Raw genomic sequence first — 20,979 nt, 5'->3', positions numbered from 1 at the left:
ACTATTTCGTTACTGTCCCAAGAGTATTCAAACTTCACAATATCACAGCCTCTGGCAGAGTCTTTTTAAACATTCATTATGTAGTATCTGCAGTACCCCTTAAACCAGTCAGAGGAGTGTCGGCATAGTAGCAGTCACAGTAGTAGTGGTGGTAGTACTACTTAAGGAAACTTTTAAATGTGGCCTACAATTACAAAGAGAAGCTGATCCCTGTGATAACTCTGCAAATTGCAATAGAACTGCATTACTGTAGAGTTAGGTCTCCACAGATTAAGAAGCAGAAATTATTAAAATGTCATGATCAAAAATGAGGAAGAAATCTTTGCACAGATGTCTTATTTATAGACAGGTAAACATGTGTGTTGGCTTCATTACAAATGTGACCTTCACCCAGATATGCTGGTTTTCCTAGAATATAATATTTACAAACCATAAAGTCAGTATCTATATGGATGTTATCTGGTTGTTCTAACTGTTTGGAGCTCTGGAGTATGAAAAAGCTTGCTGAAGACCTCCTGTCCCTTCCTTCAGGCTTTCTGTGGTCTTTTCCACTTGGTTCTGCTTTGTTGTTTTGCTCTCTATCATCAGTGCTTCCAAACTCGATAGAAGAGAAATGCAACATATAACTCAGAGCAGTTCGCACTATCAATAGCATAGACCAGCTTACCTGTTTAACAGCGTAAAGGAGGCGGCCATAGCAGTACATCATGACCATCACAGGGATGGCCAAGCAGAATATAAAGAGACAGATGATATAGGATGTGGACTCAGCTGACTTCGAGGACCAGCGTACTGAACAGCTTGTACCCGCACCTTCTACCCCATAACTGCTCCAACCGATCAGAGGTGGCACAGTCCAGACCAGGGAATAAATCCATGAACCACTGACTGCCAGCAACGCCTTCCGGTAGTCAGCGCTGCGCTTGTTGCACAGGGTGAGAGTGCTGTAGCGTTCATAGGACAGGACAGCCAGGGAGATCAGGGACACAATGCCTGCAATGAACCAAACCATTTAAATGTTTACTTTCATTATTTTGTGCAGTATCCATTTTAAACCCCACGAAATAAGATGCTCTTCTCACTATTACATATTTGAAGCAACAGTGAAAACTATTTCCACTATTCTCTACGCTTAAAACCCCACTGGACCTAGCTGCTCTGTCCATCATGTCAAATTTTGTTTAACTTGTATTTATCTTATAATGGAAGATTTTCATAGTTGAGAGCTATTCCTCTTCTAGGCAGGTTTTCAGATTTAGCTGTTTTAGTATTACCCAGGGGAAATCCATTTTCTACAAGAACTAATAAAATGTTGAAGGATTCAACTTCTAACATCCACGAACATTGTCAAATATTTCACTGACTTTTATACATGCAGAAGGCTTTATATTCAAGATTGGGAGCCCAAAAATGACAGAACTTTTTGCACTTCTGCCCCATCAGCTAGATATATCTTCAGTTCTGACCACTTGTATATGGGAACACCAGACAAGCCTTGGCATGAGTGTGATGTGGCAGGTCTTATCTTTATTTATGTATACGTCACATAATCAGTCAAAAAGTGATTTAGGTTAATACTGAGATCTAGGTGTCAGAGACCAGTTATATCCTCCAGTGAAAGATAAAAAAAAAAAAATCTGGCTTGTAGGACATTTCTCTCTTTCAAGGTTCAGGGTCCTAACCCCCTTCACAAATCTTTATGGATTGCATGGCAGGTTCTTAGTCATGACTCTGTGGGGTTTTTAGTTATTTCCTATGGTTTTGTTCTACTTGCAGCTTCCTTTACACTTCTTGGTGACACAACACTGGATACCACTTTCCAGGATTTATGACCAAAGGAACTTCTTGGAAGAAATTTCTATCTTTTCCCATGGGTTACAGGCCTCCTTTTAGTCCTGTAAGATGAAAAACCTGAATAGACCTATGTCAGTCCAGGTCTTTCCAGGATTTTTTTTTCTTGATCCTTGCCAGTAGTAACAGCCAACTACACAGCAGCACTGAGAACTAGTCTGTCAAAATTCTCCGGATTTGAGTGGTACCTACTTCCAGCAAATTTGTTAACAAAAAAGATGATCTTCAGGGGAATCCACAGCTGTAATCCTTTTTTCCCCCCAGTTTAACTAGGAGTTTCTCCTAGTGCTCCTTCACAGGTGTGGGATGGAGCTAAGTCAGAGACTCCCCTGAGGATAGCACTACTCTATCCCATACCAGGGCAAAACCCCTACACATACCCACACAGGGCACAGCAAGATTCTCTCCCCAGGCACAGCATTTTGCTTCTCTTTCCCCCACAACTCAGTCACTCATTTCCTAGTTAGCTGGATGCAGGCACAGCTATTCCTGCCATCCCAACAACAATTTGTAGTTACTGTGTGCAGAGCTGGATATGGCAAAGGACCCAGAGAGAAAGCAAGCACTGTTTGTTGCAATCAGATGCCTTATTTCTCAGGGGAAGAGCAGGCAAAAGGGTGTGAGAAGACAACTTTTGATGAAGAAAACATCTTTCTTGCTACAAGAGCCTACTAAATTATTTCCTTTATATTACTGGGAAGTCAGACCTAAAAAGTAGATACACTTACAGCTGTAAAATGACACAGCTCCACTAAATTCAACTGAATTATACAGTTTAAGAGTTTAACTTTAAACCTATTTTAAGGCTAGACTGTTTTAGAGGCAGTGGAGGCTTTCTGATCATCCCTCATCCAACTTGATTTGCTATGTAACACAGCTCTTGAAAGCCCTTGGCCATAATTCCTGCATTAAACACATATCTCAATATAGAAAAAAAATAGTGGGTTCTGAATTACAGACTCAAGAACAAAGAATCTACTACTCTCTTCTTGCTTCCAGCCCACACTTATTTATCTTCACTTTCATAGCATCGCTTTTTTCCGTGCTTTTATCTGCTTGACTAAAGAGCTTCTTGCTATCAAAAACATTTAGCTCATGTAGGTACAGATGGCAAAAATCCAGATTTTTATATTTGAAACTTAGGCCTCAGTAAGATGATATAGATCATTAATACATTTCAGATTAGACCATCACGGACTAACAGAAACAGTCTTGGGAACAAGAAATCTCTCCCCTCCCAGCTGAGTGCTCTACAGCAAGTTTGTATTATTCTTGCTGTACCTCTGATGGCAATGGAGGGAACAATGTTTGTATTCTGACAAGATGGCAAGTGAGACGTACTTTTGTTGAGAATATCCTACAGTCTTGTCAGTGCAGTGTTGCCTAGAAAACCCAAACAGGGTATTCAAACTGCCCTAGCTCAGGGCTCTGCTTCCTGGCTGTCTGCTTTAGCCATTGGGCTCTCAGGTCCAGTCTGGCTGCCAGATCTGTCTGCTCGTCCTTTTGCCACCGCCCAGCAGCTTCTCATGGTTTATATTGTCACAATTTACAGCATTTGTTTACACTTCACATTTTTGCCTACTGACTAATATGAGAAAGATGATCAGCTTTTCTCCCGCTGGTATTTATGATGGACAGCTTTATGGATGGGATGTGAAAATAACTGTCCATGAGTGCAGTATTGTTTGCTTTGAGCCAGAGAAGAGTCCTGTCTTTTAACTGGCACAAAATTAATGCTCAGTTACTAAATTAGGACCATGGCGATGTCAGTAAAAAATAAATCAAATATTAGCAATCAGACAAAACTACAAAAGTTTCCTTTAAATTATAGCAAATCATTTTTCTTCTCTACACAGAAGAAGATTGGAGACTCTTAATTACACACCTTGGCAGGGGCCATTTCATCTTTACTCACCTTTTATTATTGAGTTCCACTGACATGACACAAGATACATTTTTCTCTGGAGGACAAGAACTATGATATATGGAATCCCAAACCACAGAAGTTCGGGAAAAAGAAAATCAATATTTATCTTTTTCTTTTTGTCACAGTAAGACTTTAAGGTCTGTGCTGTACCTGAACTATTTAATATCACTGAAACTAACATCACTGTGCATTGACTTCAGATGCTTTCAAGCAACAAGGGAAAAAGAGGAAAAGGGGAAGGAATAGTTCATAAGAGATATTAAAAGTTAAAAGAATTCAGTGTGGCTCATGTGGTTAAAATACACTAAACCAGGCTAACTATTTAGAAAAATTACAAATACTTTGAAAGAATAAAACTGGTGCTTTGAAAGACAGAAAATGATGAAACTGAGACATTAAAAAAAAATTAAATGTTTTTCCAACAGATACATTCCATTGAATTGGCTGCGAGTAATGAAAACACCTATTAGCCAGGCGAGGAAGAAAAAACCAAGAGAGGCCATAGCAACCCTCTCTCAGTATACTTAGTATGACCTTGAGCACTGTACACAAAGTCACAAGATGTGCCCGGACCCTCTATGCCCCAACACTGGAGCTCCATTCAACTTTGCTGATGAAAGGGCCTTCACCTTAACACAGAACCCAAGACTAGACAAAATCAGCATAGGGTGCACATCAAGAAATATCCCTATTCTGATATTATGGTAGATTAACAGCTCAAATGTCTCTGTTAGGAATATCCTCAGCTTTTTGATTTAAAATAGTAACTTTTTTTTCATCTCACTCATTTATCAGTTCAATAGCTGAATCCCAGGAAGGTACCACTATCATATGGTCAATTATAGCAGATACACAGGCCTAATTTGTTGGACTGAAACAGCACAATTTCATAACAAAGGCAAAACCAGGTTTTGCATCAGTACCTAGTTTGACACTAGGTGGAAGTGAAAAACAGGGAGCAGGAGTTAGTGGATGAGCTTCCAGCAGAAAACTGATGATTGCCTTGCCCTTTACATGCTTTTCAGTAGCATCCGGTATGATCTTCTCTGTAATTTTTCCAGGTACTGAGGTTTGACTAACAGGTCTGTAGTCTCCTTGGTCTTCCTTCATGACCTTCTTGTAATTAGATAACGTACAATAAAGTTCCTCACTTTTCATTGTGCCTCTTGGTTTTGTATATCAGAGTTTTCTTAATGTCATGCACTTAACCATTGTGGCCTGTTATCTGGTACTCTATTTCATGCCCTATCTATTGCAGTCATAGGAATTAGCAAGAATCTTGGCTTTAAAACAAAAAGCAATTAAATATTTTTAAGTTATGTCTGAGAAAAAGACTTGAATGTAATCTCCATAGTCTTAAGAACCAGAAAACAAATTTAAAAAAAATAATGTAAGTTATAAAAAGAAGAAAATAATTATAATTAAAGCTAATCACAATGCCTTATGCCAACATTTCATTCTTATTTTGCAGTAACATTTATGTCTGTGTAGACTGCATATCTTAATTTCAAATGAGTAATGTTTTCTAAAATTGCAACAAAATGAAGTTCAGGACTTTTATATCTAAACAGAATTTGCCTCCAACAAATGTTTAGGGCCTCAAGCTGGTACCTAGCCAAATAACTCCACAGGAGTCAATCACAGTGAGAAATGTAATTTGTTCCCCCAACATTTGATGCATATACAGGAACAAAACTGAGATTCTCACTGAACAGTACTGAAAGACAACATAAAAATCCACTGCAGATTGCATTAATTCTGCAAAAAATTATGCAGAAATTAACCATGGAAATAAGTGACTTTGAGATAAGCTGGGTCTGAGGCATGAGCCTTTTCTACAGAGCAATTAGCTGCAGTGAGCACAAGAAATTCAATTTCAAGTCATAAACCAGGACAGGCATCCATTTATAGGACTACATCTTGCCATATTATCTATTATTTACTTTTATGTAAAGATTTGTACATTTCTTCCTGGCAGAACAGCACAGCATATGGCTCTAAGCGAAGGACACAGCAAATCACTGTTTTGTTCCTGCAAGTCTCAACTAAAAGTGTTACATTTTCGTATTAGTTTTTGCTGGTTTACACTGCTCACCGATGTAGTAATTGCAAATGGGATGCAGCTTGCTGATGGTCTCTAGGTCATGAAAAAACTGAGAATCTTAGAGATTCAGTCTACACTGGGTAAATGTTTTGACAACTAACATGTATATTTGCCCTCTTAAAGCTCCTGAAGGTCATTATCCTACATCATGCTTAGAGTCCTGGAGCATCACAGTTGCATGATGTAATGTATATTCTGCACTGTATTCTGGTTATCAAGGACCAGGGGCAATGAAAAGAAGCCCCTGAGCTTGGAGGAATGCAATAGCACCTTCTTCAACAAGACAGTAATGGATTAAAACTAAATGCAAGATGTCACAAAAGGCCAAGATGATTTTATCACACCCAACCTCCATGCAGGTTGATATTACCCACCAATACTCATTCTGTCATAGCTTTCATCCTCTCACACTCTCACAGCCACAAGCACAAAGGTCTGCGTTCAAGAGGTCTGTGCAGGATGTCTTTTGTGAAAGAGGGAGAACAAGGGACTCTGGTTATAAATTTGTCAAACCTCTTGTTTATGGGTACCTCCCTGGCAAAAAAATGGGTTTTGGTTAGAGCTTTCATACACTTTAGGAGTCCACTGTTGTTATGAAGTAGTCCATTGCTTATGAATCCTGCCCACATGAACTTTGGTATGTCTCAGGCAAGGCTGCAGCTCCCCATTTTCATTTTCTTGTTGGGAAAGTAAGTCTGCCTGGAACATACTCACCTGCACAGGCACAGTCTCTTTCATGGTGAGCTACCACAGAAGGAAATGGCAGGTGTGATGTGCTGTACCTTGATGCCATGCTCCTCTCAGTTGGGTGCAGGGTCCTCTGACAATGAGTTGTTGTGCTCTGCTCTTAGTACACAGTCCTTCAGGCCATCCCAAGCCAACATGTGCTTAGTTTTACTGCTGGGAGAAGCATTCTTCATTACCTGCGCAGGCTGTTCTCATTCTTTTATGGTTTCTTCAAGCATTTACACCCCTTTCCCCTCACACATCAGCCATAGTAACCTCAGTAACTCCACAGCAGGTCCCTGCACTTCCTGACGCCACTGCAGCCCATGGCCAGGCCAAACCCAGCTGCCAAGACTGAGCCAGGGCGAGACCCAGCTGCAAGGCTGGTACGAGGCAGGGAACCAGAGTCTGCCTGGCTGTGTTGCTGCTGAGACCCGAGGCATGACAGAGACAGCTGAGCACCTCTGGGCGTGCATCAGACCTCTGCCAGCCACATACAAAATGCAGAGGGGAAATCAAGGGCATAGTAAGTGCTGGGGTTCCCACATGCCACCTACAGACCCTATGCTAACCCCAGAGAGACCTGCCAGCAGCAGAGGATAACCAACAACAACTCCGGCCTCTGCTGCTTAAACGTGTTGCTGAAGGAAGAGAAAACAGTATCGTTTCATACATTTACAAGACTCCATACATATACATGTGTATACATAATATCTATTCCTATAAGGCAGCTTTAACCTAATATCCTGGTAAGGACATCATGCACCTGGAAGTGGAAGAGGAGCATGAACCAGCAGCTGGTGGGCTGGGACTCACCAAAAGTTATCTTTAGAGGTGCAAAAGGCCTTTTGAAGCCAGGCCACTGTGCAATGGTGAACAGCGAATTCAGAGAGACAGCAAGCAAGAAAGCGCACAGTGCTGTAAGGACATTTGCAGGGATGGAAGAAGCATGCTCTGGTCTCCACTTAGAAATGTTGTGTTGGTAAATACCTAACATGAGGAACAGGTAGGTTCCTCAGAAATGTTGTGTGTTCTAACAGAGCGATGTTCCCTTCCCTCTAGTCCCTCAGGTTTTAGCTGCTAAATCTGCTCCTCCGTTAGCTGGAGAATATGCTAAAATGCTCTGTAGCACTATGAGATGGAGATAAGATGTAAAAGGAAGAAAAGAGTTTTGTGACTAAATGCACCCCAAATTGGGATTATCAGGGAATCCTGTGCTGAGGGATTCTTCTGCTGTTTCTTCTGGCTGACATCTTTCATCATGCGTGCCCAAGGACTTAGAGGTAAACACAGAACAACAACAGTAAGAAACACCCTTCTTCAAATGAAGGCTCTTACTACCTCAATTTTAAGGTTTCAAGTTTAATTCCAAGTTGTGCTACTGAATGGTAGTACATTAATATGTTATTGAGTTATACAAAACTAGTTTGATCAGTGACTCAGTGCTGTTTTCAAGGGAACTACCTTTCCTGAATTTACATGAGAGTATTTCTATTAGTTCTCTACAGAAATAAAACGCTCCACACATGGAAATGAAACATAAACAATTTAAGCAACTTAAAAGACATGACCTTTTCTACATATTTGCACTTCTGTATTTCCTTAGAAGCCTTTCTGAAAACATATCCTAGTATCATCCCTCAGGGACTATGCATGAAACAATTTGTAGGTCTAGTATTCACAAGAGAGGTTTGGAAGCAGCAAGAGGGGAAAAAAAAAGCAACAAGCTCTCTTTCTTAGCTTAATCTTCAGGCAAAATTTTGTCAGCTCTGGGCCAAAGTACCTTACCTAACACCTGCCACAACATCAGAGATGTTATGAGAATGCACATGGGGCAATCCATTCTATCATCAGCTTTGTTTCCATCTTTTATGTACTAGTTAATACTAATATGCCAAACTACTGGGCTCTGCTTACCTTAAAGTCAAAACATTTCTTCCACAAAATAATTTCTACCACAGTAGCTGCTGCTGTCAGGGACTTCCTTGCAGGTGAGGAGGTAAGAATATTATAATGCTAAAAGCAGAAATTTTCAAAAGCTGACTCACTGAGCAGAAAGAGGGGAGCACTTCTATGATTTGTTGACCTGACCTCTAACCTTCTCAGAGCACATGCACTTTTGTAAAAAAATCAAAAACTACTGAGGCACAGCATCACAGGGGAAGAAAGAACAAAATTGTTAATTGTTTAAAAAACCCAAACTTACTCCATTTTGCTTTCTAGCTCTGAGTCTTACAACACACACTTCACTCCTGTGGCCAAGATAGGGAAAAACCTCTCTCATATAGAGTCTCCAGTGAGGTTCTGTAGGTTACATCTCCTCTTCTTCTGTGATACCAGAATTGCCACAAGTGGCAATGAGAATGCTGATCAGCCTGCAAAATCTCAGATAGGCAGCCCAGAATGAAACTCAGCTAAACTAACAGAACACAGTTAAGTTAGTTAACTTCCACAGCCGCTGGTGCTAGTGGGAAAGTAGTATCAAATAAGCAAATCTGAGAGAGAAACAAGTGAGAGATTGTGAATATGGAATTTCACAAAATCATTTTTATCAAGATGTTTTGGTGGGGTTTCTTTTTCATTTTTTGAGACAAGAAGCACAAATGAATATTCAGAAAGGATGCAAACAGGTCTGGAGAGTGGCAGCCATATGTGGCTGCTGTTCCTTCCTCACTAGGCCCCAGAATATTATCCACTTTTTCCTTTTCCCTCCCAAACAAAAATGAAATACATATTTTATGGGCCACAATTCAGCTGTCAACAGATTTTGGCAGAAGACCCCAAACATTTCCAGAGTTAGAAAGAAAGCCCACTGAACCTAGAAGATTTTCCAGAGTTAAGGTGAATAGACTCAAAGTGAGCACTGGCTTTGGTGGACAACCAACCAGCTAGCCTGACTTGCTTGAACTTTACAGATCAGTATCTACACTTCAGCAAATAAACAAGTCACAAAAAATCTTTTTATGATATAGCAAAGTCACAATGTGAATATAACAACTCCTAATAAGTTCAGTGTTAATATAAATGATATGAACTGCAGAGGAGTGCATGGATGCCTCAATAACTGACAGAAGCAGTTTCCAAAACACTATTGGTTGTATTTGGATATGCCTATTAAGTATTTATATATTAAAACATAAAATAAACAGTCAAAGCAGTCAAATATTCTCGCATTTGGTGACCTTTATTCTAGTTGAAGGCTCCCATGTGTTAGTGATCAGATCACCATTTCCATCTGATTTTTAAGGCATTAAAAGCACTTCTACTGATTTGAAATTGAGAAAAATATTTCCCACAATCATTTGTTACACATTAGCAGTTACAACCAGTTTTTTAATGCTGGCAATCTCGACTTTCAAAATACAGGCTACTTCAAATATCAACAATTCACCTGGAATAGAAATAAATGAACCAATTGCTATTTATCAAATGTCTGTAATTATTTGTTTTCTTTTGATTAGATGATTGTAGTCCTCAGTCTGTTAGAGCAAGCAATCATTCCTTTCCCTAAAGAGTTTTCTGACTGCTTAACTCTAATGGGAGTCACAGTTTAACTCTGCGCTTGAAAGAAATCACTGCAAAATCACTGTTGCGTCCAAACCTGCTGGGACAAATCTGACAGCAAGCGTTACCGATCCTGTTCAGTAAATCTTTCCTGCTCTTTTCTCAACAGTCATTTCTCTGTTTCCTCCTTTGTACAACATACCCTTCCTTTTGTGTTTGGTGATATCTTCAATACAGACAGTATGTATCCCTTTTAATAGTAAAGAATTAATTTTTTTTCTTTCTTTCCCCCTTGCTGAATTTTTAAATGTGTATACATTGTGCTTTAAGGGTGGGCTTCTTAGCTGTATCTTGTGACTTAATGTGCATCACTGAGTAGTACTATGCTTTTCTGCTATGATATTAATATGTCTATCCATCAACCAACTAAACAACAAACAACTACTTCTAGTGGCATAAATATAGCAAAGAATTCCCTTTTGTATCTTGATACCAGCACAATATAAAAACCCGAATATTAATTTCAGTCTCACTTTCCATATGTTAGGGAGGATCCCTCTGCAATCTGGAAAGCAGGCTAGCACTTGCAAATTCAGCTTCCTAAATTGGCTGCATCCATCAGTGTATTTATCCACCCGCCCTAGGGAATCAGAAACAATGTCAGCACTAGATGGAGCTCCTGTACAGCAACATCTCGAGAAGTCTTCGGGGCTTGTGTGCATGTGGAAGCAGAGATGGATGTACAGTGCTGGTGTAGCAGGAGGATGCTCTCAGGGTGGCCAGGTTCACTGCAGCATCTCCATGTCCATGCCCACGCTGTCCTGCGGGACTCCTATCTCTTGCCAAGACTGCTCCTTTGCTTCCCAAACGGGCGGAGATCCCCAGAACCTTCCCTCATGCTGAGCATCTGCACAGATGTAACAGGTAGCATGTGGTCTCAGGGTTTTTCTACATAGGGGATATAGCACCAAGCTAAGAAGTGAAATTACAGTTGTATTATCATCTGCCAGCTATGGAGCTGAACTTCCACCAGAGCACACCAAGCTAACTTCCCTCCTATGAGCCTCCGCTTTTCCACTGAATGCAACTGCGCATTTTTAATAATAAAGGTATATTTCTAGAGATTTAAGCCTGCTTTTTTCGGCAGTTACCATTGCTAGAGATGGAATGTGCTGCAAATATTTACTCTTCTGAGTCAAGTTTCTGTCATAAGGTCTAGTGGTCGAGTTGGTTTTTATAATAACTAGCTATCAATGGGTCAATAACTAGTCATATCTGATAATACAAATGCAGTCTCAAAATATGTAGATAAGTTTACACTGCCCTTGGGCCAAGAGTTTCTTGCGCAGTTTTGCAACCCATCAACCTCACATACTATGGAGGTGGGATGAAACACTAGAGAAGGCTGTTCCTATCTCTGTCCAAGGTGACTTTCCTGGCTGAAGGATGTGCAGTGAGGAGAAGTGGTATTCTGCATTACTTAACCCGCCAGAAGGACCTCAGAAGAGATCTTTTGCTACATCCATTAAGAACTGGTTTGTAACCGATGTAGACAGAAATTCTTTGCAGTACATTTCATCCAACCAATAAATCTAATCTGCAACACTGGATAGATCAGTGGAAATTGCACTAGAGAATATAGTAGTGATGTATAAGGAGGTATGACATATTGGGACAAGCCAGCATGGCTAGCATAAGGGGAAGCCATGCCATACTAATTCATTATTGGTCCTTGGCAGTGCTATGCAGACAGGGGTGATGATACATTCAATAAAACCTACTTGGATTTCCAAACAACTTTGACAAGCCCAAAGGCTCTTAAGGATAGTGAGCTGCCTTGCAGTAAAAGAAATCTCCACATGGATAAATAATTGATTAGAAGCAGGAAATAAAGAACAGGAGAAAATAATTAGTTTTCTCAGTGGAAACTGTGGCCAGCAGAGTCCCCTATGAATCTGTGCTAGGCCCTGGGTTATTCATCACATTAATAAATGATCTGGAAAAGATTGTAAAGAGTGAAGTTTACTGATTATACTATGCTGAATAACTCAAAATCAACAAAAGCTGACTGTGAAGTACTGCAGAACAACCGCATGAAAACTGAGTCACTGAGCAGATGAAATGCAATATTGATGTAAACTGCCATATGTAGAGAAAAACAGTCCTAGCTTTAAATACACAGTGATTGTTTCTGACTGACTTACTGCTCTGCAAAGAGAGTTATGATAGATAGCTTCATGCAAACCGCTTCCACTAAGCAGCAATGCTCAGCAGCATTTAGAAAGCCAAACATCAAGGCTTATTAGAAAAGAGAAAACATGAAAAGGTGGGTGGGGGAAAATTATTTAGTGTTTCTCATAATACAAGAACTGGGTTTTCAACTGAAATTGTCAGGTTGCAGACTCAGAATTAACAAACAGGAGAAGGTACTTTTCATAGTACATAGTTAATAAGTAGAATTCCTTGACATATTGTATTGTGCATACTGAAATTTTGCAAGGTTCCCAAGACCAAGCGGCCTGAGAGATAAATCCAGGAAGATATGTTAGACTTAAAAGTACTACTTCAGTGCTGAAGTCCCTACACCACAAATGACAAGCTGCTGGGATCACAAACTGGATAAATACCACTGGATGCTGAAAGTCATCCTAACTTTTAGAGTTCTAGAAGCATAGCTGGGCAACATATTTTTGAATGGCAAATACTTAGTATGTATATACACAATGGTTTTCAAGGCACAACTATTATTTAGTCGTTGAAACGATAAGAAGAAACAATTACAGCAAAGTAAGAGGCCATTACCTGCTTCTACTATTAATATTACTTTCCCAAAGGTCTGAGTGCCCCCAACCCCAGAAAAGAGATTAACACTTGTAAAACTCCTACTCATGCTCATCCTCAAATTCCTTGTTAAACAGCCCTTGATGCACTGACCAACAGAGAAAAACTGTTATATGGAGCAAACCAGATGGCTGTACGTCTACTGCTCTTACCACAAAGAATATTAAGCTAGGGCTCTGTCTTGCCTCATAACCTGCTTTCTACCCATTAGAAAAAGCCCATTTAAATCCTGACTGGCATATTTATCTGGCAGCCTTTCATCCTACTCCTCTGATACAGTTCTTGCCTGTCACAAGAATATTAAATAGACATACACTTTCCATTTTAAGAAGTACACACAATAAAGCAATCCTCAACATCCTCATACAGCCATTGCTGGACCTCAGCCCTCTTGCACTACAACACGCTCTTTCTCTGAAAACTGAGCAGACCAAAAACAGAGCAAAATTTGGCAGTTTGGATAAATTAAGGCAAACTGCTGGAATTTGTTACAGTGACTTTCATGGAGATGAGCTGCTTTGTATATTGTAGTCAGTGTACAGAACATAATACACACCCAAATACCATGTAGATACTCCACCCTTTCACTAAGAGGCAGAACTTGTAACTCCTCATGCCTGCAGTATTACTTCCTACCCTAGAACAGTTTCTAATTAGCTCCTGCTGAACTCACGCAGATGGCTCAGCCATGGGGATGGCCATTAGCCTCCTGTGCAGTGCTTGCTCTGCCGCCAGAGGTGGAGAGGAAGGCAGCATTCCCGACCACCGCATGAGATCCCCGCTCCAGAATACTCTGCCTGGTGCTGCCTGCTGCACAAGCATGCTAACAGCTCACATAATTTCATTAGGGTGATTAAATGTGTCAGTGTAAAGAGGTCCCCCGGTAAGTTCATAAACAGCCTGAACACAGAACAGAAATTACCCACAAACTATAAATTTGGCAAACAATAATGCTTCAGTGTGCATATGCACGTAAGCATTAAGCTTAATGCAGACCCAGCCCTATTCAACCATTGCGTGTTCTAAAAGTTTCATAAGGACAAACTAAAAGGGATTATCCATATGCAAATCTTGCCAGATGTTAGTGTACTATTTCAGTATTATCTCAGAGGTCTGTACTAGACTCAGACAACACTTAGATATCAAGCAATAGAACACCACATATGTGAATTAACTAATGGTTTTGAATCTTAGAAATTGTTAGAGTCCTAATCTAAGCAGTTTTACATTGCTGTTGATTTTTAGAGATGATCAAACTATTCCTTATGAAAAATTCTCACGATCAAGTCTGCTTTCTTCTGCCCTTTTCTTCCAATAGCTATTTGGTCCTGAACAAATTTCTACTGTTATAAATCTCTAAAAAAAATTCAGCATAAACCAATTTCCATCTATTGACTCACCTGAAGCCTGTTCACTTTGATCCCTTCTTCCCATAGTTATCAATTATTTCTGCTCTGGATTACAGTAGTGAAACCAATAGAAACAGTAGAACAAGGGGGGGGGGGGGGGCGGGGGGAGAAACTATTGAAAATACAACTGATAAACAACACTAGAAAGCATATAGTGAATAACTGCCTCTAATAAAACACTGCAAAATATATATAAAAGTTTACAGCTTACCCCAGTGAGTCACTAGCCTTCTACATTGTGGCTGGTATACTTTCATAAGGAACAGTAGAAGTTTGTATCTAGCTATAGGATGAGATTGTACTTCCAACATATTAGCATCCATCTATGAGATAGGTTTAAGAAACCACAAACAGGAGAAGTAGTGTTAATTTTATCACATTTTGAGAAGACTTCTTGGCTGAAATTGCTGAGAGTGATTGAGCCTGATGCTGATAGCTAGCATAAGAAACCTTCAGCTGAAGCACATGAAGTCTGGCACTGTTATAAAACAGCAGTTTTAAAGATGGTGCCCAGGTGACCTTGATTAGAAGCGTTATCACCTGGACCACCAACAGATGAGAGGGGAGTCAAGCAGCCCCAGGGAACTTGAGGCTTCATCCTTGTATGGGGTGATCGCTCGCTGAGCTGCCCTGCTGATCCACACTGGGCCATCACAGCACAGGTAGAGAGGGGGATAACCAGGTCCCAAACCACTCAGGAGTCAAAGCACAGGGACATTTCACAGAAAAGTAATGGTGGGATTTCAAGGGGAGGAAGCAGCTACCTGGAGTGGTGCTCCCTTGCATTTGCTGTCTGCAGATACCAAATGTTCCTCCTACCTGTATCAGTGATGGAAAAATTTACAGCAACCAGAGGTCATTTTGAGTTAGCATTAAAAAAAAGAAAACACAACCCACAGCCAAACCAAACCCACAAACCTTCCAGTAATAGGAGGCATTTTAATTATTTACATAGTGCATCATGTTAGCTGTGAAATCAACCAAAACAATGTGGTGTGCAAATCAATAGAGGCTGTGGTTTATTAACTTATGAGACATTTACCGAATCTCCAGTTTCAGAAACGGTTTCTCAGCTAGTGTTAATACCTAGAAAAATGCAGATGTGAACAGGATAGCTCTAGCTTTTAAAGAAACTTATTTTTCCATGTCAGCACACTTTCTTAACAAACTTGCAAATTATTTTCTCATCTTAATTTCTAATGAGAAAGTGGCAGACACACTACCAGAAAAAAAAAAAAAAAACTTTAAGTGTGAAGTATTGGCCACTGCTGAGAAAAAGGGGAAAAATGAAATTGATAGTTATTACCTATTATTGTGTCATTAGTTGGAACTATGCCAATGGTCCTGTACCCCTTTTATTACTGAAAAGCCTGTAAGTATTAATTTGCTTACTAGACTGGAAGATGTAGCATTCTGCTTAAATGCTTCCTAAAAAGAAACAGTCACAGAAAATGAATGTCATCAGTTAAGAAAAAGCCACTAGGTATATAACTTTGATTTAAATAGCCAGAGAAAATCTGTCTCTGGTAGACAGCAGGTGCTACAAGGAAATTTTAATTTTTTTCAAAAAACTACTGAATTCTGTTCAGGTATGTCAGCACACAGATGGCCTTAAGAGTTACTAGAGATTATTAAACAAATAGTTAAATAGAGTATGATTAATAGCCTTTCATAAGCAAAGACCATTGCCCTCTAATATACTTTTTTGGATTGAGTATTGCTTATTTACTGAGCTCTAGTTTATTTCATTTTACCCACTGAGGACCAGAAAGCCAGTTACATTTTAATAACATACTTCTTCACATTGTGTGGCCTGACTACCAGCACAGCTGGTTTCTGCTTTTTCCTAAAGTAATAGAAAACCAACATCAGGCATAGCATTGCCTGGGTTAATGCCATGACCCAGGATTAGGGAACAGGACCTGAAAATGCAAATAATTAAATTTAACTCTGACAGAAATGCTGTTCCACCACCTCAAACACAGCTTACAGCCCTGACCTTTTAGACTCAATTCACCATCAGGGTAATTTTGCAAGAAATCTGATGTGGTCTTTGCCTTTAAGCTCACATTCCAGATCTCTGTGTAAAGTGATGTTATTTGTGTACTTCCTTGCATAAAGTCCTCAGCATTCTGCAACACATGGCCATAACGTAGAGTGATGTCCCAGAACCAAAAGTATGCATGGCTGCTCAAAAAAGAAGCATCAAACATTGGCAGAAATTTGTAGTCACTTGCACATGCACAGAAACAGACTTTAGGCACGGACAGAACATTTTTACAGAACATAAACTGGCAATACATGGGCAGCTACCTATACACAAAAAATGCCAAAGTTATCAATTTCCTTACAGAATTCTGCTGTTCTTCTGTCCCTCTTTCCAGGGACATGTACACAAGCTGCTGTCCACCCCTCACTGCTGATATCTCTGCATGTTTTTTGAGGTTTCCTTTTGGTCAGGCAGTAGGAAAATAGAACAAAACACAGCAGAAAATTATAAGGATGGCAGCCAAAGGAAAATACAATGACTCAACCTACATGTTGGTGTAAGCTGAGGGCACTTGGGGATCAGCGACCTGTTCAGAGCAAGCCCCAGCTCCCGTTTCAGCCATGTGCTTGAATTTCTGCTGTGCTGAAAGCTGGGAGGAAGAGGGAAGTGGGGGGTTCTGGTGCACCCTGCAGTCCCACTGCAGTACGGTGTTGAGAGTGGGCTCAGCTGGAGCTGCTCAGACTAGGGGAGGGAGAAGCAACCATGCCTCTGCACACCACAGAATCTGACCTAATACTGTTAACACCAACACTCATGGTCTGCAGCGACTTAAAGACATGGGCAAATTGAATGAGACCTCAGGCGATGCTCTGCCATCATGAAGGCAAAACCTTCCCTTACCCTGAACCAGTGTTAAAGCGCCTACCAGAGAGAAGTCTCTGATTTCAGGAATAATGTTCAAAGCACTACACTAGGTCTTCCATTGTGACTTTCTCTGCATGGCATGATTCCTTCTTTATCAGGTTTTCCAAAATTATTGCCCAAGACAATTCTCAGTTTCAGGCACTTAAATTGAACACAGAAGCCCAATACTTGTGTTCTACAAATTATCTGTAGGAAGAGCAGACAGCATTTTCCCTACATGATGAATGTGGGATCTCAAGCTCTGAAAGAGAACTTGGGCACCTCTTCATGGAAACTCAACAGAAGTCTTCCAAATACTCACTGTTGGACAACTATTCCAAGTGATTTCAACATTGTACAGTGTTTAATGCCTATAGGAACTAGAAATAAACTAAGAAATAAACACAACATCGGGGAAGAGGACACTGAAATGGAGAGCGAACCACAGAATCATGTAGGTTGGAAAAGACCTTGAAGATCATCTAGTCCAACCATTAACCTAATGATAAGCAAAAGTAAGAAAATGACAGAAAGACAGAAGGAGCAATACGCACCCTATTTGTGAGGGTCATTTCATGACTCCAGAGAGGTACAGAGCGAACATCTACCTCTGAGCTTGGGCTCCCTTTATAGCTGGTGGAGATAAAGGGGTGCTTGTAGGGCACAGATCATCTCACCCCAAACAGAACATCTCAAATATGTCAAACAATTTGCATGCTGGCAGTACAAATTTGTTTTTCTAATGATTATAAAAGAAGCCTGGAAGATTGGAAAATGCCTGGTTTTACTCAGATGATTCCCCTCTGTCTCTAAGGGGTTCAGCATTTCATTTTCCCATGTAAATATGGCCCTCAGAAGTGTATTTAATAATATACCACCTATCTCATTGATTAATTATTTAAATAAAAAGAATAGCACGCTAACTTCAGTTTCCCTAGAGGGGGGATGCCAAAGAGGAATTCAGATTACATATCTCCTAAATAAGTACTTTTGTGTTTCCATTTAGTATACTATCAGGTATAAATTCAGGTGTGTGTATATATATATATATGGTATATATCAGGTATACTTTCAAGCATATCAGGTGCTTGAAATTGAGCATAAAAATTCAGGACAAACCATGAGTTGTAACACTGTATTAAAATAAGCAAAGCCCTCTAGATAATAACATAATTTCTCCTTTTTTAGATAAAGGAACTGTAAGCACAATTTGACCAATTCCCGTTAGTTAGACCCCCCCTTTTTTTTTTTCCCCCTCTCTTTGAACCAGCAGATTACTTCTGATACTGAACAACTACCCAGGAAAGCTTGCATGGGTCATGTTGACTGCAGGCATAACAGAGTCTATACACTTCAAACAGAGAACATTTTGGGGGCTGATGCAGAACTATGTCTTCCTAAACATTACTGAGTAGTTGTGCTTGCTATCAGCTTTATTTATAGAAATATCTCTTTTAATCCCATCCCAAGCCCACTGTAAAAGGAGTCATCCCTGTTCAGTGAGCAGGTGAGGAGCTGCTAAGAGTGGTTTTGCACTGGGAGATGAGTACTTGCTCTATAAGGGCTTAGAAAACTTCAGGCTTGAGCTGTTGCAGGACCAAGCCAAGGGAGAATATATCTTTACTTCTGGAAATAAATGTGTCTTCTCATAGAAGAGCCATTCACAGAATCACAGAATCATCTAGGTTGGAAAAGACCTTGAAGATCATCCAGTCCAACCATTAACCTAACACTGACTGTTCTCAACTACACCATATCCCTAAGCAGCTATGTCAACCCGACTCTTAAACACCTCCAGGGATGGGGACTCCACCACTGCACTGGGCAGCCCATTCCAATGCCTAACAACCCGTTCTGTAAAGAAATACTTCCTAATATCCAGTCTAAACCTTCCCTGGTGCAACTTGAGGCCATTACCTCTTGTCCTATTGCTTGTTACTTGGTTAAAGAGACTCATCCCCAGCTCTCTGCAACCTCCTTTCAGGTAGTTGTAGAGGGTGATGAGGTCTCCCCTCAGCCTCCTCTTCTCCAGACTAAACACCCCCAGTTCCCTCAGCCGCTCCTCGTACGACATGTGCTCCAGACCCTTCACCAGCCTCGTTGCCCTTCTTTGGACACACTCGAGTAATTCAATGTCCTTTTTGTAGTGAGGGGCCCAAAACTGAACACAGTAATCAAGGTGCGGCCTCACCAGTGCCGAGTACAGGGGTAAGATCACTTCCCTGTCCCTGCTGGCCACGATATTTCTGATACAAGCCAGGATGCCATTGGCCTTCTTGGCCACCTGGGCACACTGCTGGCTCATGTTCAGCCGGCTGTCAATCAACACCCCCAGGTCCCTCTCTGACTGGCAGCTCTCCAGCCACTCCTCCCCAAGCCTGTAGCGCTGCTGGGGGTTGTTGTGGCCCAAGTGCGGCACCCGGCATTTGGCCTTACTGAAACTCCTACAGCTGGCCTTAGACCATCGCTCCAGCCTGTCCAGATCTCTCTGCAGAGCCTCCCTACCCTCGAGCAGATCAACACTCCCACCCAACTTGGTGTCATCTGCAAACTTACTGAGGGTGCACTCGATCCCCTCGTCTAGATCATCAATAAAGATGTTAAACAGGAGTGGCCCCAAAACAGAGCCCTGCGGGACACCACTCGTGACTGGCTGCCAACCGGACTTAACTCCATTAACCACAACTCTTTGGGCCCGGCCATCCAGCCAGTTTTTTACCCAGCAAAGCATGCGCTCATCCAAGCCTTGAGCAGCCAGTTTTCCCAGGAGTATGCTGTGGGAAACAGTGTCAAAGGCCTTACTAAATATCCACAGCCTTTCCCTCATCCAATAAACAGGTCGCCCTGTCGTAGAAGGAGATCAGGTTTGTCAAGCAGGACCTGCCTTTCATAAACCCGTGCTGACTGGGCCTGATCATCTGGTTGTCCCGCATGTGTTGTGTGATGGTACTCAGGATGAGCTGCTCTATCAGCTTCCCGAGCACCGAAGTCAAGCTGACAGGCCAATTTCCAATCTGTTGGGACCTCCCCGGTCAGCCAGGACTGCTGGTAAATGATGGAAAGCGGCTTGGCGAGCACCCCAGCCAGCTCCTTCAGCACCCTCGGGTGTATCCCATCAGGTCCCATAGACTTGTGTGTGTCTATGTGATGCAGTAGGTCACTGACTATCTCCTCCCAGATTGCTGGGGGCGTCGTTCTCCCAGTCTCTGTCTTCTGGCTGAGGAGGCTGAATTCCCTCAGTACAACTAGTCTTGTTATTAAAGACTGAGGCGAAGAAGGCATTAAGCACCTCAGCCTTTTCTTCATCACTCGTTACCATGTTTCCTCCTGCGTCTAGCAGGAGATGGAGGCTCTCCTTGGTCTTTCTTTTGCTGTTGACATACTTATAGAAATATTTCTTGTTATCCTTAACTGCTGAAGCCAGATTAATTTCTAGATGGGCTTTAGACCTCCTGATTTCCACCCTGCATAGCCTCACAGCATCTTTGTAATCATTGTGAGTGGCTAGCCCCTTCTTCCAAAGGCCTTAAACTCTCCTTTTCTCCCCGAGTTGCAGCCAAAGCTCCCTGTTTAGCCAGGGTGGTCTTCTCTGCCACTGACTTCTCTTACAGCACCTGGGGACAGCCAGCTCCTGTGCCATTAAGACTTCCTTCTTAAAGAGTGCCCAGCCTTCCTGAACCCCTATACCCTTCAGGACCATCTCCCAAGGGATCCTGTCAAGCAG

At 41.2% G+C, this 20,979-nt stretch overlaps 1 protein-coding gene across 1 annotated transcript in view; it reads right to left on the bottom strand.

Moving 5' to 3' along the window:
* LOC141939431 (pinopsin-like) overlaps window positions 1-20,979 on the bottom strand; it is an 88,251-nt gene that overhangs the window by 60,795 nt on the left and 6,477 nt on the right. Inside the window, exon 2 of the mRNA XM_074859135.1 lies at window positions 668-993. Within this exon, the coding sequence (XP_074715236.1) occupies window positions 668-993 (326 nt within the window). The remainder of the gene's footprint in view (window positions 1-667; window positions 994-20,979) is intronic.

This window comes from Strix uralensis, chromosome 2, assembly GCF_047716275.1.
Source record: "Strix uralensis isolate ZFMK-TIS-50842 chromosome 2, bStrUra1, whole genome shotgun sequence".
NCBI classification, from domain to species: domain Eukaryota; kingdom Metazoa; phylum Chordata; class Aves; order Strigiformes; family Strigidae; genus Strix; species Strix uralensis.
Note: the sequence above shows the minus strand (reverse complement) of the source record. Positions and strands in the feature narration are given on the sequence as shown.